This window comes from Alternaria postmessia, assembly GCF_024291825.1.
Source record: "Alternaria postmessia strain BMP 2775 chromosome Unknown scaffold_105, whole genome shotgun sequence".
Lineage (NCBI taxonomy): Eukaryota > Fungi > Ascomycota > Dothideomycetes > Pleosporales > Pleosporaceae > Alternaria > Alternaria postmessia.
Window position 1 is genome coordinate 1 of NW_026260178.1, and position 15,252 is coordinate 15,252.

Consider the following 15,252-nt stretch of genomic DNA (forward strand, 5'->3'; position numbering starts at 1 on the left):
CAGTTTAAGAGCTCTAAACTGAACTGACTGATAAGACGAGAGCTCTAAACTGACACTGAACTGACTGCCAAGCAATCAGTCAGTCAGTCAGTCTCATCAGTTTGGATTGATTGTTAGCAACTCTGCATTACTGCTTGCTCGGATCTGTCACCGTTGTGCTAACGTCCACATTTGTACAGCATTCTGCTTGGACGCCTTTTTCCAATGTTCAGCCTTTCAGGGTCCAGCCTTCCGCTGATCAGCCGTTCATTGTTTGAACCAGTTCCCCGCTGTTCAAATGCCTCTCTCACTTCTTCCTCCCCTTTTCCAACGGCTATGATGGCATATAACCTCGTTGATCCTGTGTCAAACAAGACACTCATCGCGTTGATAGCACTGATCACCCATTATATTGTTCACCGTGGCGAGTGGGATAACACCTTCCATATAGTCATCGGCATTTGGGTCATCCTTTTTGGAAGTGTTGCATGTTTCGAATATATAGCCGCTACGAGTACCAGGAATGTGAGCATTGCAATACAGCTCGCAGCAAGGACAGCTTCCCTCTATTTCGCTATCCTGGTGGTCAGTATACTGCTACATAGAGGGCTGTATCATCGCTTGCGAAAGGTAAGCATATGAGAATATCAGCAAAGTCTTTCTCGTTAATACTTTCAGATCCCTGGGCCTTTTTTTGCACGATTCTCGAAGTCGTACGGCATTATCGCTGGTGTTCTTTCTACCAATTTTCAATACTTCAAATGGCTTGAGTCTTTACACAAACACTATGGAGTGGACGTCATCAGAACTGGTCCTCGGGGTGAGTCTTGGAAGTACAAATTCATGTGAAACATACACTGACTTCGTATATCTACCTTGGTAGAGGTCACTATCTACTGTGCAGATGCAATTGCTTTGGTCCATGGACCCACTTCCAAGTGCAGCAAAAGTACTATTTACTCAACCACAGGTAAGTGGTGCCTGTACGAGATGCATGCGAGACGTACACTGAATTCGTATCTCCACATCTGCAGGGGAAGTTGCAGGCCGGGCTCTTCACTTCACGACGAACAAGGACGAACACCGACAAAGGCGCAAGGTCTGGGACCGTGCGTTCAATGCTAAAGCCCTCCGCGAGTACGAGCCTCGTTTGAACCGGCATGCACTTGCTCTCATATCGAGACTCAAAGGGCAAGCCACATTTCCCTCAGTGCGAATTACAAACTGGGTAAACTTCTACAGCTTTGATGTAATGGGCGATATCGGCTTCAACCGCAGCTTTGGCATGGTGGAGTCGGGTGAAGAAGCTCATGTCATTAAGCTGTTGCACGATAGTCAGGCACCATTGAGTGTTCTTGCACATATTAGTTGGGCTATGCGCCTCATCGCACGAACACCAATTGGATCCCAGCCTCTCTTTGAGCACATGGACTGGAGCGCTAAAGTTCTTGAAGAGCGAAAGAAGGTAGGCGCCTCCAAATCAGCACTTTTGTCTCAGTTGTATCTACTCACAAATAACAGAATACTCCTAAAGAGAAAGACGTCTTCTCTTGTTTGTTAAACCCGAATGAGGACCAGATAACCCCTGAAATGAACGCTGACTCACGACTTCTTATCATAGCTGGCAGGTAAGTGACTTGTGTAGACCTCTCACGGCCTCCGCGTAGCTTGATTCATTTCTCGATACTAACATGGGAATTAGTGATACTGTCTCTGCGACGCTATCTTACCTGTTGTATGAGTTGTGCAAGAATCTCACAGTTCAAGCCAAACTTCGCGCTGCTATTGATACGGTTAAACCGGAGAAAGCGCATCTCGACGTCCAAGATGTTGCGGAATGTGCATATTTAGATGGGGTTATCAACGAGACTTTACGCCTCCACCCTGCTACTCCATCTGGCCCTCAGCGTGAGACGCCGCCCGAAGGTCTCACCCTACCTGACAGCACGTACATACCTGGCAAGGTCAACGTCTGGATTCCTATCTATAGTTTGCAACGCGATCCACGCTACTGGATGGATCCTCTTTCCTTCATGCCTGAGCGATGGACCGATGAGAGGCCCGGTGCCACTATTGAGAAACGCGCTTTTCTACCCTTCCTTACTGGACCTTGTGAGTGATATGCCTGTACAGACTGTATCTAAGACATACACTGATTTTGTACACCTACATTTAGACAACTGCATCGGCCAGAAGCTGGCCATGATGGAGTTGCGTAGTGTTACGGCTAATTTGGTTCGATCATTCGAAATCACCTTTGCGGATGGTGAAAATGGAAGCACTATCGAGAACAAGAGTCGAGACTGCTTTACGATGACTGTAGGAAAGTTGGATGTCAGAATCAAGCCACGGTATGAAGATTAGAAAGGTCATTGCTTCAGCATTTGGTTTCAACTATTTCTTTGTGCTGGCGTTCGGTGACAGTGGCTCTGGGAATGGTATATGTTTGCAGAGCTGAGCGGGTCAGGTGTCATCTGCAACCAGTTCCATCTTTAGTCTCAAGGCAGTAGCTTCCTCTAACTATATCTGTCCTTCATGCAATCTTGCTGTATACCAGTACATCCCGATAAACACTGCATGCTTCAACATGTTTCCCCATCTCTTCGTATACCTGCATCTGCCGCTTTCCCTACAATGTAGGGCGGAGAAAAAGAGTGTCGAGCATTCGCATTAAAATCTGTTGAAGAGAGGCAGCAGGACTAGAGTACTGGGGAATAGGACTGGGGATAGCGTAGTTCTCCAGTGAAGGTTAGGTCATTCAAACTAATGTATCCTTTGTCGCAGTTACATCTCCTCGCTTGACTTAACCTTTATTCAGAGAAGGGAGCCTAATTTTCGCATAACCTTAAATATCGTGATTGTCAACTGACCTTTCCCTCCCATTGCGACTGACTAAACACAAAATTCTCTTGAACGACAAAACCTGAGAATAGCGACTCGCCAGCCTCTAACAGGCTTTCGGCTTTCGATATTAGCAATACCGCATACCGCGACAGCAAGTTTATCGACCATTCTTGTCACCATCTATGCCGAAATATATATCCTCCGATTTTGATTACAGTTTTTTCCGCACTTTCTAGTTCTTCGTCGGATGGTGAAGGCAAAGATCAATCAGACAAACTAGTCCACAGCGCCATTCCTGCAGCAATAGTCAACAAATCTACCATGGCCAAACTCAACATTCTGCAATCATCTACCAAAATCTACAACGAACAGACACACAGTTTGTCCGCATATTTTCGGGGTACCTTTTCCAACTTCAATCCTGACGTTGTCGAACTCAATAAGGTCGGCATTACTTACGAGTATGGGGATCATTACTTTGTCCTAGTTCAGTTACCACATCCCCAAACCAGCGAGCTGATCTTCCAATGCGGGTTCTTGAACCGCGCATATGTTGGACCATATCTCGTCTACGAGTGGAATTCGCTTGTTAAGGAACAGATCGGGGAGTGGGGGGCCGCTGTTTATGACGACGACGGGAGGTGGGTAAGTCATGATTGTACGAGACGCACATGAGACATACACTGACTTCGTACCTCTGTGTTCGCAGGATGTTCACAGTAGTATGTTGCAGTTCATGCGTTATCTTTGTGGTGAAGTAGCAAAGGGCCTTCAATATCAAGAGTTTTTGTATACGCTGAAACGGGGTACGAAGTTGGGTGCAGAGAAAGTGAAAGCACAACTCTTAGAGAGATTTATGATAGTATTTGGAAGGGTGGAGTCAGACATCAAAATGAAAGAGGAAGAAACGGGTAAAGAGGCGGACAAGTTTATGATGGAGTTCATGGTGTTTGAGACATGAGAGGGTAGAGTTCTTTCAGTAGGAAGTTGACTTTACGTAGAGCTTTGGTGGGCATGACATAGTGTAATCATGGAACGGGAAACTGAATGCAAAGACTCTGATACGGGTATTGAGAATCTAGTATGTTCAAGAAGGGTGACGTATTCTGAGCCACCGCTATTCTACTCTGGCTTTTCTTTGCCTCCCATTCATTTGCTCTATCTGTAGCTTGAGCTAAAGAGTAATAGTGGTAGCAGTATAGTGAAAGCCTGTGGTTTAATCGTCGTCCGCGTAGATAGCGCTTACAGAAATGTCACATGCCATGGAATTCCACTCTCGCCTCTAGATATATACAGGCATTATCGTGCCTTTGGTGAGCCAAACTACTAACAAATCCTGGAATCAACAAAACAACCGAGATAATTCTACCTATCTTGTATCTTACCATGGACACTAGATCATACCGACAATCACCTGAACTCAAACCCCCTAAAGAGCTGCGTCGCTGGAACTATGATGAGGAAAATAGGCTCCTCTACCTTATCAAAGTAGAAGAGAAAACTTACAAAGAAGCAGCAACCAGTTTGAACCGTTCCATACAATCTGTACAACACCGCTATTCAATTATCCGACAGAGGGACGAAAGCGCTTCCATATCCTGGACTGCCGAACTCGATTCCGCAATAATTGATGGCAGACGCCGTGGGCTGACTCCCAATGAGATTGCCCAGGAGATCAACATACCGGAAAAAGCCATTCAATCTCGATGGCAAGCCCTCCGGGCAGCGAAGAAAGTCCCCGAAGACGTTCTTGACCTTCGGCGGCGCAAACCGCTTCGTGATTTTACTCCCCAGGAAGACGAAACCATCTTAAATCTATATGTAGAAGGGCATGATGATAAGGATATAGCGGTACTTGCGGGTATCGAAGGGAAGAGTCAGACGGAGATTATGATAAGAAGACGGAAGCTGGTAGCTGAGAGTTCACCAATATATAGAAGATTGATTGAAGAACAGCTGCATAAAACGGGGAAGGAGGATCTTACTTACAAGAAGAAAGAAAAGATAGATACACTGGAATCGGCGGTGAACAGACAAAAGTATGGATGGATGGATGGATGAAGTAGACAAGGACGACGGTCCGGCATTGGGCTAAGTAATTTTATACAGGCTGCAATCTAAGTAGGTCTTGAGATAATTGGCGCAAAATCACAGACGCTCACGCTATTGTTCCCGATCGGAGTTTCGACTCCACCATGGAGCGTCGCTTTCACCCTTACTCAATAATTGCCTTAGGCTCCGCCTAACCCTTTACTCTTGCTACTACCACCCTTGATCTCATCATCAGCGTCCCGCGGAAATTGCACGCCCATCGCCTTCATCATGTTGCCTGCCGGGCCTGCCATCCCAGCTTGGCCTTTGAAAGCCTTTAACATGTTATCGGCGAGGTTGTAGTCTTCGTCCAAGAGTTCATCGTCTTCATCCTCCTCATCCTCCTCAGCAACGTCCTGGAGCTTTCCTTTGCCTTTCCCATTACTATCAGATAGAAGCCCTGTTCCTGGTTTGTGGTCGGGCTTGGAGTTGATGTTCAGTGCCCCGTGGCTGAAGAGCTCAGCTTCCATCATCTCAGTGAGTTTTTGGATCTCCTCGTCTTCTTCCTTCTCAGCGTCTTGTTCGAGAGCTAACGCACGAGCTTCATCAGTGAGGATGGCTTTCTCAGCTGCGGGCAACATCATGAACTTTTCGAAAGCTTGCTCGTATTCCGCGTACTCCGCGTCAGCCTCTGCGTCCTCCTCGTCATCTGTGCCGGCATCATCTTCGCCATTGCTGGTCTTCGCTTTGCCTTTGCCTTTGCTCTTCGTATCGTTCTCAGCTGTAGAGTCACTATCTTCAGGATCCTCCCATCCTCTGTCACCAGCGTCCGAATCGTTGTCCACATCCATGGGGTCCAGACCTCCATCGGCACCCTCCGCACCAGCTTCGTTGTCAGCCAGGAAGTCGTTGAAGCGTGCAACCATCTTTTTCAAATTCTCCTCCGCATTCTTATCGCCAAACGCGCCTTTTGCGCCACTTCCTTTACCTTCCAGCTCTTTCTCAAACTCCGAGAAGTCAATATTGAGCCATGCCTCATCGTCCTCACGTTTGGGCCAACTAGCAATTTCGGTGTCAGTAGGAAGTGTGTCGTCACCATTCTCCAGATCTTCTAAAAGAAGCGCAATCTCGCGCGTCGGTTTACGAGAGGCGTACAAGGAGTGTGACAGGAGCATTTGCATGCCTGCTGCGATTTTGATCCCGATCTCTGCTTTCTCAATTGGTTTACCAGATTTAGCGAGCTGCTCTAATGCTGTATCCCATGGCGCCTGGGGCTCCCAGTGCTGGCCTAGAAGCTGAGCATAAAGGACTTTGGTAAAGCGAACGCTGACGTCGACAAAATCTTCCGGCGGGAGTGTGAGAGGAATTTTGGACTTTTCGGGTTGTATAAGCCGGATGGAGATGGGATCTCGAAGATAAAAGGCTTCGACCACTGGTGCGATATAGGATGGATTGGTATGCAAGATATGCGCGACTTTTCTTGGCAGTGGAAGTGTCGCATGGTGCTGATTTTCAGATATCGCAGCAGGATATCCAGCTAAGCGATGAAAAGCTTCTTTCTCTACTTTGCCGTATTGCTGTGGACGTGCTGGTGTCTCATCAATAATCTGTAAAGCCTGCACTTGCGTCAAAGGGGCAGGGTCTTCTTCCTTCCCCAATGGGATTATCAGTAGGCGATGACTATTAATCCAGACTCTGTTCTCAGCAACCTCAGGGTTCAACCATTTTGGTAGCGCGTTGGCAGCCTCGATTAGAAGAAACTCTCCATCGCTGTCATAAATGCGGATCCATGCATCCTTGAACTCTTTGCTTAACTCACGCAGGAAGTAGACTATAAGCCATTCGTCTGCGACGCTATCACCGTAATTAGATCGTCCTTTTAACAGCCACTGATGTTCTTCTCGGACTAGGTCAAGCGCAAGAGAATCACGCTGCCATATGTACTCCTTCAGGAACTTCTTTTCCAGGACGGTCAGGGCGCGTTGGAAGGCTTGTAATCTTTCCCTTGTCTGGATGTCCGAGAGCCTAGAGTCGATGATGAAGACCGTGTATTCCACGACATCATCGGGCAATTTCTTAGGAAAGCCATCGAAACCTTCACCAAACCATTTGAGGTCATCCTGAGGGCCGTCCATTGTATTCGGCCAGGCGTTTGTGAAGGTAGTCTCGATCCGATGGCCCGAGAACTTAGGTCTGTACGCTGGCTGTTGTCCAAAGAGTGATATAGATCTACCTCAAGCGGAAAGGACGAAACCTACAGTGAGTTTTCTGGTGTAGGCGGCGCCGACGTAACGTGACATACGGGGAAGACACGCTTTTCGGCTTCTTGCCTACATGGGCTAGCGGTGGGCTGCATCCCTGTCGTGGTCCGAGCGTCCCAAACAAACAACATCCATACTATCATGAGGTGGAACATGAGGCACTCGCACGACTGAGGTGCGCCCCAAAGGACCTTTCTATTTCTCTCACTCATGCGTTGCTAGAGTACATTACATATCATGGCGCACCTACCGGACACACCTCGCACAGAGGTTGGCGACACGACGCGCTTCACGATCAACGAGCCCTCGTTCAGCATGGAAGAGACGTTCCATGCGCCGACAGACCGCGACAACCTCTTCAAACAGATGAGCGGCGCCCGAACACCCCGACAGCCGCTTGCTGCCCGACGTCAGCTGAACGCGAAAAACGAGTTCACACCCATGCTGAAGAGCGCAACCGCGAACCGGACGCGCCAGGTCAACGGACTACTCGACGGAAAGCTCACAACACCCGCCGCGATGAAGCCAGGCTTCCAAGTCAGCAACACCCCGCTGCCCGAGGCGAGCACATTCGACATACATTCGAGTTCCTTCGCAGATTCCGTCGATGGCCGGACGCAGCTGCCAGACCCCAACTCGAGTACTATGAGTACACCTACAGCGCTACCGAGACGGGCGGAGGGCGAGATGGACAACGGAAATGGCAACGTACTTACTTTGAGGGAGCAGGAGGCTGTACGTATATCCCCGCTTAGCCGCCCTCACTCACCTGGAGTATCCTAACACAATTGCAGCGTCTGGAGCAGATCGACAAGGAGAACTTCGGACTCAAGCTTAAAATCCATTTCCTCGAAGAGAACCTGAAAAAGATGGGCCCTGAGTTTAACCGACAGGCCATGGAAGAGAACATCAACCTTAAGTCGGAGAAGGTCACAATGGCGCGCGATATAAAGAACTACTCGAAAGACCTCAAAGCCGCCGAAAAAGAGCTAGACACATACAAGCAGCAGTTACGGGAGTACGCCGAAAAGGTCAAACGGCGGCACGTCGATGAGGGCATGCGCGAAGAGATGGATGAGCTTCGAAGGCTGGCCGACGAACGTGCCGACGAGGTGGAGCGCCTTGAAAGGAAGCTGGAAGAAGAGAAGGGTGTCGATGAAGAGTTGGATAAGGTCAAAGCAGACCTGGAGCACACACAAGCGGAGCTCACAAGAAGAGACGAGTTGCTAGACGAGCAGGAGGAGCAGATGAGAGACTTGGAGGAGCAGCTGAAGAACGCGCAGAATTCACAGTTTGCTGACGACGAGGAGAAGGACCGCCAACTCAAGGACCAAGCTGAACGCATTGCTGAGTTGGAAGCACAGTTGCAATCGGCCAAACAGTCACAAGAAGATAACTTTACGGAAAAGGACCGTCAACTGGCCGACCAAAGTGAGAAGATCGAGCATATCCAGGAGCAGCTTCGCGCAGTCGAACGTGAAAAGGAGGCCGAGATCAACGCCCTTAGATCCAAGCTTGATTCCGCTACTCTCGAAAAGGATCAGGAAATACGAGAGTTGAACGAAAGCCTTGACGAAGCCGAAAACGACCTCGAAGCCGCAGAGGAGCAAAAGCGTCGTGAGATTGCCATGGTTGAGGAGCGCTTACGTTCGATGGAGCGTGAGAAGGATACCGAACTCCGGGAGCTGCAGCGGCGCCTTCAGACTATTCAGAACGAAAAGGAAGCTGAGATGGACGCTCTACGCGAACGCCTGGAGCTTGCAGAATCTCAGGGGGACAACCAAGTCCAATTAGCGCAACAATCCGCCAATGATGCTAGACAAAAGGTGGTTGAGATCACTCGCGAAAAGGGCGTTGAGATCGAGTTATTGCAGTCGAGAGTCGACGCCGCTGAATCAAGAGCCGATGAGCTAGACGACTTCCGCAAGCAACACCAAGATGCGATGCAGCAGATTGCACGTCTACAACGGGAGGCGTCCGCATACGAGCAACAGTTGCAACAGCTCCGACGTGATCTCAACCAGAAGGATCGCGAGCTAGATGGATTAAATACGATACGACGTGAGCGCGATGATGCGACTCAAGAACTGACAGGCCTTCGCTCAAATCTAAACAGCAAAGACGCTCAGGTGCAGGCGCTCAACAACGCCACACGGGAACGCGACAACCTCTCGCGCGAACTTTCGAATCTTCGTCGCGAGCGCGACAACCTGGTCTCGAAGATGTCGAGCAAAGACGAGCAAGTGGAAGTCTTACGCAGAGGCAACAACGACCGCGATACCTTAGTAGCCACTCTTCGACAGGAACGTAAAGATATCGAGAGCGAAATGCGTAATCTGCGGTCCGCTGTGTCTGGCAAGGACACACAGATTGAAGCACTTCAGAAGATCACACGCGAACGGGATGCGCTGTCTCGAGATCTGTCCAGCTTGCAATCAACATTGCAAGCCCGTGAGCGTGATATGGCCGGTCTGCAAAAGAAGATTGAAGCGCAAGAGGCAACACTCCAAGAGCTTAAGCAACTCAGGAATGACCTTAGTGACAGAACACGAGAGCTGAATACAGCACGACAAACGATATCCGACCGCGAAGCTGAGCTTGATGCCTTAAGGAGCCACGCCGACGAGCCCGACACCCAGATCGACGTCATGCAGGATCTAGTACGCAAGCGTGATGACGAGCTTGAGAACATACGCGAGGAGTTAAACGAACAGAGGAGCCAAGTTGACGCTCTGCAACGACTAGCAGAAGAGCGCCTGGAAGCTCTGGAGGAGCTCAGGGAGAACGCCCGCCGGGAGAAGGACGACTTCGAAGCCGAGATAGAAGTTCTGCAAGAAGACGCCGACGAAGTCGCCGAGGAGAAAGCCTCGCTTGAAGAGAAGATAACCGTTCTGGAGTCTATGATACGTGAAAAGGAGAGCCAGAATGGAGCTTTGCAATCTGAGTCCCGTGCAGCACAACGAGAACAGAAGGCTGCTTTTGAAAACAAGATTCGCGATCTTGAATCACGAATCCGCGACAAGGACGCTCAACATCGCAAACTCCTATCCGAAGCCAAGTCGGCAACGCGCAATCAGCAATCTGCTCTTGAACGTCAACTACAAGACCTGCAGTCACATCTTCGCGAAAAAGAGTCACAGCTGCGTCTCATACAAGCGTCGTCGAAGGCGATCCAACAAAAGGCCAACCAGGATGCGATTGATCTCGACGAACAGGCGGAAACCCTCACAAAACGCCACATCAAGGAAATCAACGGTCTCGCTAAGCAAATCCAGTTCCTCCGCGCACGATGCTCGCGAGCAGAGGCGTTCCGTGAAGCCCTTGGGTACCAAAAGAAGTTCTTCTTGATGCAGATTCAAACTTACAACGAATGGTATGTCTCGACTCTTCTACTTGACTCGTTCTGCAACACAGCCACTAACACCTCACAGTAATCAAGAGGATCTCAATCTCATCTCTCAGATGGGTATTACCCCCGACGTTACAGTGCACGACCGCCGACCCAAGCTCAAGTCTGCGATTATCGCTGTTGTCGCTGCGATCCGCATGCAAAAGCTAGCTGATGGCTGGGCGCAGAACAGGAAAATTCATGAACAGTTAAAAGCCAAGCTAGAAAGTATGAGGCGGAATAGTGGAAGGAATGTGGGTGTGCCAACTAGCGCTAGAAAGAGTGTGGGGGGTTCACATTTGAGGATTGCGAGGTAGGACTGGCAACGTCTGCGAAAGCAGGGATGGTAGAGGCGTTTTTGTTATTACTATGCATAGCTTGGTGTCGACCACCACGGAACAGGTGTTGTGATTACCACTGTCGGTTTAGCGTATGATTGTTGCACAGAATGAAGTTATGACATTGGAACTCGATCTTCTTGAAATGCTCTCTTACGTTTTGTAGGCGAAATGAAATACTGAAAGGAATTGGGTATCATAATCATTCCGCCATTGCTGCCGTCACCGATAAATACTCTTGTACTTGCTCGCTGCACCGATTTCACCTTATTTCTTCAGCGTTCCACAGACGCCGCAAACGCCTGCATCACCAGCGTTTACGTACTGACTTCCTTCGCAATCAGCGCTCTTGCATCGCCAGTGATTCGGAACAAAGTCTTCCTTCAGTACGTTTGCACAGACAGCGCAAGTCAGCGCCTCTGTGTCGTTTTCAAGGGAACACACAGGACAGGGAAAGCTTTGCGATGGTCGAAGTCGTAAAGCAGGAGTAACAGGGTCATGCTGAGATTTGTGAATCTTAGATTGAGAGAGTTTCGAACCCAATGGTGGCGTTGAGGCAGCAGGAGCAGCAGTCGAACGTGAGGTATTCGTTGGTGTTGGTTTCATCTTTAACGATTGCGATCTTGGTGGCTTGCTCGAGGCTCTGGCCGGTGTCGACTTAGCCGTAGAATTGGGCTGCGGCGCGAATTTTTGAATCTCATCCATTTCTCTTCTTGCATCGCCATCGTTGTCGTTGTCGTCTTCGCAGATCTTGATGAGAGCGCGACCTTTATCGTCGAACATGCTCTTCCCGTCTACGTCCAACGCTGCACCGTCTTGATCGCCTTCGACAAACTCGTCTTCTGTTTCACTGTCTGATGAAGGTTCCTCTTTCTTGATAGTAACGTCCTCTTTCTTAACCGGATCGAAGCGTGCTAACGCCGCCGCTGCTCTGAGATCACGTCCTCGTGCGCTACCGGCGACCCTAGGCTTGCCCTTTTTCGGCACACCTTTTTCCAGCTTGACTTTAGTATCGTCGTCCGCTCGCAGTGCTTGTCCTCCGGCCCCGAATTTCTTAAGAATTCTCCGTTGCTTCCTCTCTGCATAGCTCAGTGCAGGCTTTTCCTTTCCACCTCTCTTCCTTTTGTTTCTCTTTCGTCCATATGTGCCACCACACAGATGCTCAGGCACGTCCATTGCCTCACCATCGTCTGCCTGCAAGGCCCCCGTGTCCAAATTTATACCCCTACCCCATAGCCCCTCACCAGTGTATCCTTTTGCCCAAAGTGCCCTCAGTTCCACTGCATACTCATCTCGGACCTTCCAGAAAGCCTTTGAATGATTCATCTGTTTGCAATGAGCAAGCTCGTGCACCATGACCATCTCCACCATCCTCTGTGGCAACCATCTTCCATTTCGGTCTCGGAGGACTAGTTGTATAACCTCGCCGGCATTGAAGTTGCGACCAACAAACTCGGTGTTGTAAGGAAACTCCTCGAGAGCTTGGACAAGGATCATGTGCGACTTCATGAACGGGTAGCATATTGCTGCAACACGGTTGAGTATGTTCTCTGCTATGGAGGATGTCGAGCCGGGGAGGGTGCGGATGAAGTTTATGTGCGCGTTTGGACGTTGGGTGCGCTCGTTGATGCGTTCGAAACCGAGGACCATTGTGGGGCTTTGCGCATGCGAGACCAATCGCGTTAGAAGGGTGACCGGTATATAGGTATGGACTGGTTGAGAAAGTGCTGATTCAAGCGTTGAAGTGATTGTCTCTGGGCGGCGACACTGCGTGGCGGCTGCTTATGCGGAGATAAGCAGGGCGCGGCGTTAAGCGACGCGACGCGCCTAAGACACGTTGCGTCATTATCTACAACACTTTTAGGCTGTGGCTCAGGCTCTCTTGTCAACCTCCATGTTCGTGATATCTTCGATTCACATATGAGGGACGTATCTTGCATCTTGAGGGCATCGTACATGAAGTCATGTCAGATTGGTATGTACAAGGTTAATAACATGATACAAATTGGCCTATAAGAAAGTCCCCAGATTGACGTGTACAGCCTTGACCTGAGTATAGGAAGATAACGCGTACGCCCCGAGCTCCCTACCAATACCGCTCTGCTTGTATCCACCAAATGGGATACCGAAATGCGAGTCTTGAGAACTGTTGATCTGTATCGTTGTTAGCGCCTGTCCCAGCAAGAAAAATTGAGTCTAGAATCTCGCGGGCATGACTTACCCAAACCATACCCGCCTCGATTGCACCTGCAACACGGTGTCCCCTCATAATATCTTTGGTGAACACAGCCGCTCCTAGACCAAACTCGGTATCGTTCGCCTTCTCAACCGCTTCGTCTTCTGTCTTGAAGCTCTGGATGACCACAAATGGACCGAAGATCTCTTCTCGTACAATCCTCATGTCATTGCTACAATTAGCGAAGACGGTCGGCTCAACAAAGTATCCCTTCTCTGGGATGCCGTCTTGCTTGCCGCCATGGATGAGCTCTGCCCCATCCGATCTCGCTGTATCGACGTAGGATAAGATCTTTTGTTGAGCAGCTTTGCTGATCTGAGGTCCATGGTTGGTGTCAGCATCAAACTGCGACCCAATCTTTGTGTTCTCTTTGGTCTGCTTCTTGAAAGCTTCGAGGAACTTGTCGTAGATGGTGTCTTGAACATAGAGACGCGACGTCGCGGTGCAAACTTGGCCACTGTTACCTGGGTAACTTGGTCAGTCCCTGTACAGCAAGTAGACGTCTCGAAGTTGAGAGGGCGTACCCATAATACCCATGTGCGACCACTTTACAGCCTGGTCGAGATCGCAGTCGTCGAATACCAGAAGAGGACTCTTGCCGCCGGTCTCCAGAGTAATGTTCTTCAGGTTATTGGCGGCAGCTCTCATGATACTCCGGCCAGTAATGGTGCCTAAAAGGTGCGGGTACCAAGTCAGTGCATGTCTCACATGCAGTTCATACAAGTCCATTGCTTACTTCCAGTGAAGGCAATTTTGTCGACGTGTGGGTGCTCAGAAAGCCGCGAACCAGCGCCCTTGCCATAGCCGTTGACGATGTTGACTACACCTGAAGGAAAGCCAGCCTCTTTGATTAGACTCGCAAGGAACAGGGCACTGAGAGGTGTCTGCTCTGCCGGCTTAAGCACAACAGTATTACCACAAGCCAGTGCTGGGCCGAGCTTCCAAGCAGCCATCTGAGTGTTTATCAGCTTCGGAGGTACTCCAGAAGGCTGGATAGATACGTACCATGACGGGGAAATTCCACGGTATGATCTGTCCACACACGCCAAGAGGCTCATGCTTCGTATACGCCAGCTTTGCGTTGCTTGTCTCAATCGTCTGTCCATAGACCTTATCCGCCCATCCAGCGTAATATCTGAATACCGAGATAGTCTCTGCTACGTCTTCGTCCAAAGCTTGCTGGTAGGGCTTGCCATTGTCCCAGGCATCGATGGTAGCAAGGATATGGCTGTTCTTCTCACAAAGGTCACCGAGCTTCCATAGCAGCTGGCCACGTTCGGCAGCAGACAGATCCCGCCATGCTGACGACTTGAACGCTGTGCGTGCTGCAGTGACTGCAGCATCTATGTCATCTTCGCTACCAGCGGAGACCTTTGCGATAACGAGTTCATCATATGGGTTTATCGTTTCTAGCGTGGAGCCAGATTTGGAAGGAACAAACTCGTTATTGATGAAGAGGCCTAATGAATGTCAACCTCATATGTCTTAGACTTTGAGCTCGCTCACGCCTACCAGTAGGTTGTGTCCATTTCGTGTCATTGGGGGCTGTAAGCTCAATTGATTGTGCCATATTGGTATATGTGGATATGAGAAAATGAGTGTTAAACAGTAACGAAAAGCGCATTCAATGATGGGAAATATGTCATATGAACAATGTTGGACATCTAAGGTCTTTCATATCTTGCGCTCATCAAATAGGACTCCATCAAGGCAACCCCGCACTGAGGCTGAGCGGAAGTTTGTCTCATAATTTGATCTAGTCATGACCATCATCCTGATCCGATGAAAAATGCCCATCGCACTTCCTAAAGCAGACAAGACCTAGATCAAGTCGCATTGCTGGCGACATGTAAAGCATGCGGGTCTCGATCGGCACATTTGAACTACGAAGCGCGGCAGCAGACCCAAGTCTCTTGAAAGGCTTTTTTTTTTGGCATCATTCTCGCTGATTTTCCGGAGTATGTACAACCTTTACATTAGCCAGTGATCTATCCAGGTGATAAGATAGCCTCAATAGCTTCGTGATCGGTTTTGCCTGTCAACTTGCCGTCTTCGGTATAGTGCCATGCTAAGGCAAAAGCTCCACTCTCAGGGCCCAAACTTCCGATCGACGTCTCGACTACGCCAGCACGCGCGTTAACATTGCCCTCCAAACTTCTTCCTCCGGTATAGTCG

The 15,252-nt window shown here is 49.5% G+C and overlaps 5 protein-coding genes across 5 annotated transcripts; 2 read left to right on the forward strand and 3 right to left on the reverse strand.

The window, feature by feature from the left end:
- Positions 1-584: 584 nt before the first annotated feature.
- J4E82_009910 (uncharacterized protein) lies at positions 585-3,784 on the forward strand (the record flags this gene model as incomplete). The annotated part of the gene is made up of 9 exons (XM_051736130.1): positions 585-609; positions 658-799; positions 863-949; positions 1,014-1,444; positions 1,501-1,607; positions 1,682-2,091; positions 2,156-2,330; positions 3,060-3,468; positions 3,533-3,784. Coding segments are annotated over 9 exons (2,038 nt in total), but the record flags the coding sequence as incomplete, so codon positions are not given.
- A 1,270-nt stretch (positions 3,785-5,054) lies between these two features.
- J4E82_009911 (uncharacterized protein) lies at positions 5,055-6,989 on the reverse strand (the record flags this gene model as incomplete). The annotated part of the gene is made up of 1 exon (XM_051736131.1): positions 5,055-6,989. One exon carries the CDS (start codon positions 6,987-6,989, stop codon positions 5,055-5,057), a length of 1,935 nt encoding a protein of 644 aa, XP_051584084.1.
- A 363-nt stretch (positions 6,990-7,352) lies between these two features.
- J4E82_009912 (uncharacterized protein) lies at positions 7,353-10,820 on the forward strand (the record flags this gene model as incomplete). The annotated part of the gene is made up of 3 exons (XM_051736132.1): positions 7,353-7,850; positions 7,910-10,488; positions 10,547-10,820. The coding sequence occupies 3 exons, from the start codon at positions 7,353-7,355 to the stop codon at positions 10,818-10,820; spliced, it is 3,351 nt and encodes a 1,116-aa protein (XP_051584085.1).
- A 288-nt stretch (positions 10,821-11,108) lies between these two features.
- J4E82_009913 (uncharacterized protein) lies at positions 11,109-12,491 on the reverse strand (the record flags this gene model as incomplete). Its single annotated transcript, XM_051736133.1, has 1 exon — positions 11,109-12,491. The coding sequence occupies one exon, from the start codon at positions 12,489-12,491 to the stop codon at positions 11,109-11,111; it is 1,383 nt and encodes a 460-aa protein (XP_051584086.1).
- A 360-nt stretch (positions 12,492-12,851) lies between these two features.
- J4E82_009914 (uncharacterized protein) lies at positions 12,852-14,647 on the reverse strand (the record flags this gene model as incomplete). The annotated part of the gene is made up of 6 exons (XM_051736134.1): positions 12,852-12,995; positions 13,063-13,541; positions 13,602-13,748; positions 13,814-14,030; positions 14,083-14,537; positions 14,590-14,647. The coding sequence occupies 6 exons, from the start codon at positions 14,645-14,647 to the stop codon at positions 12,852-12,854; spliced, it is 1,500 nt and encodes a 499-aa protein (XP_051584087.1).
- Between the last annotated feature and the right edge of the window lie 605 nt (positions 14,648-15,252).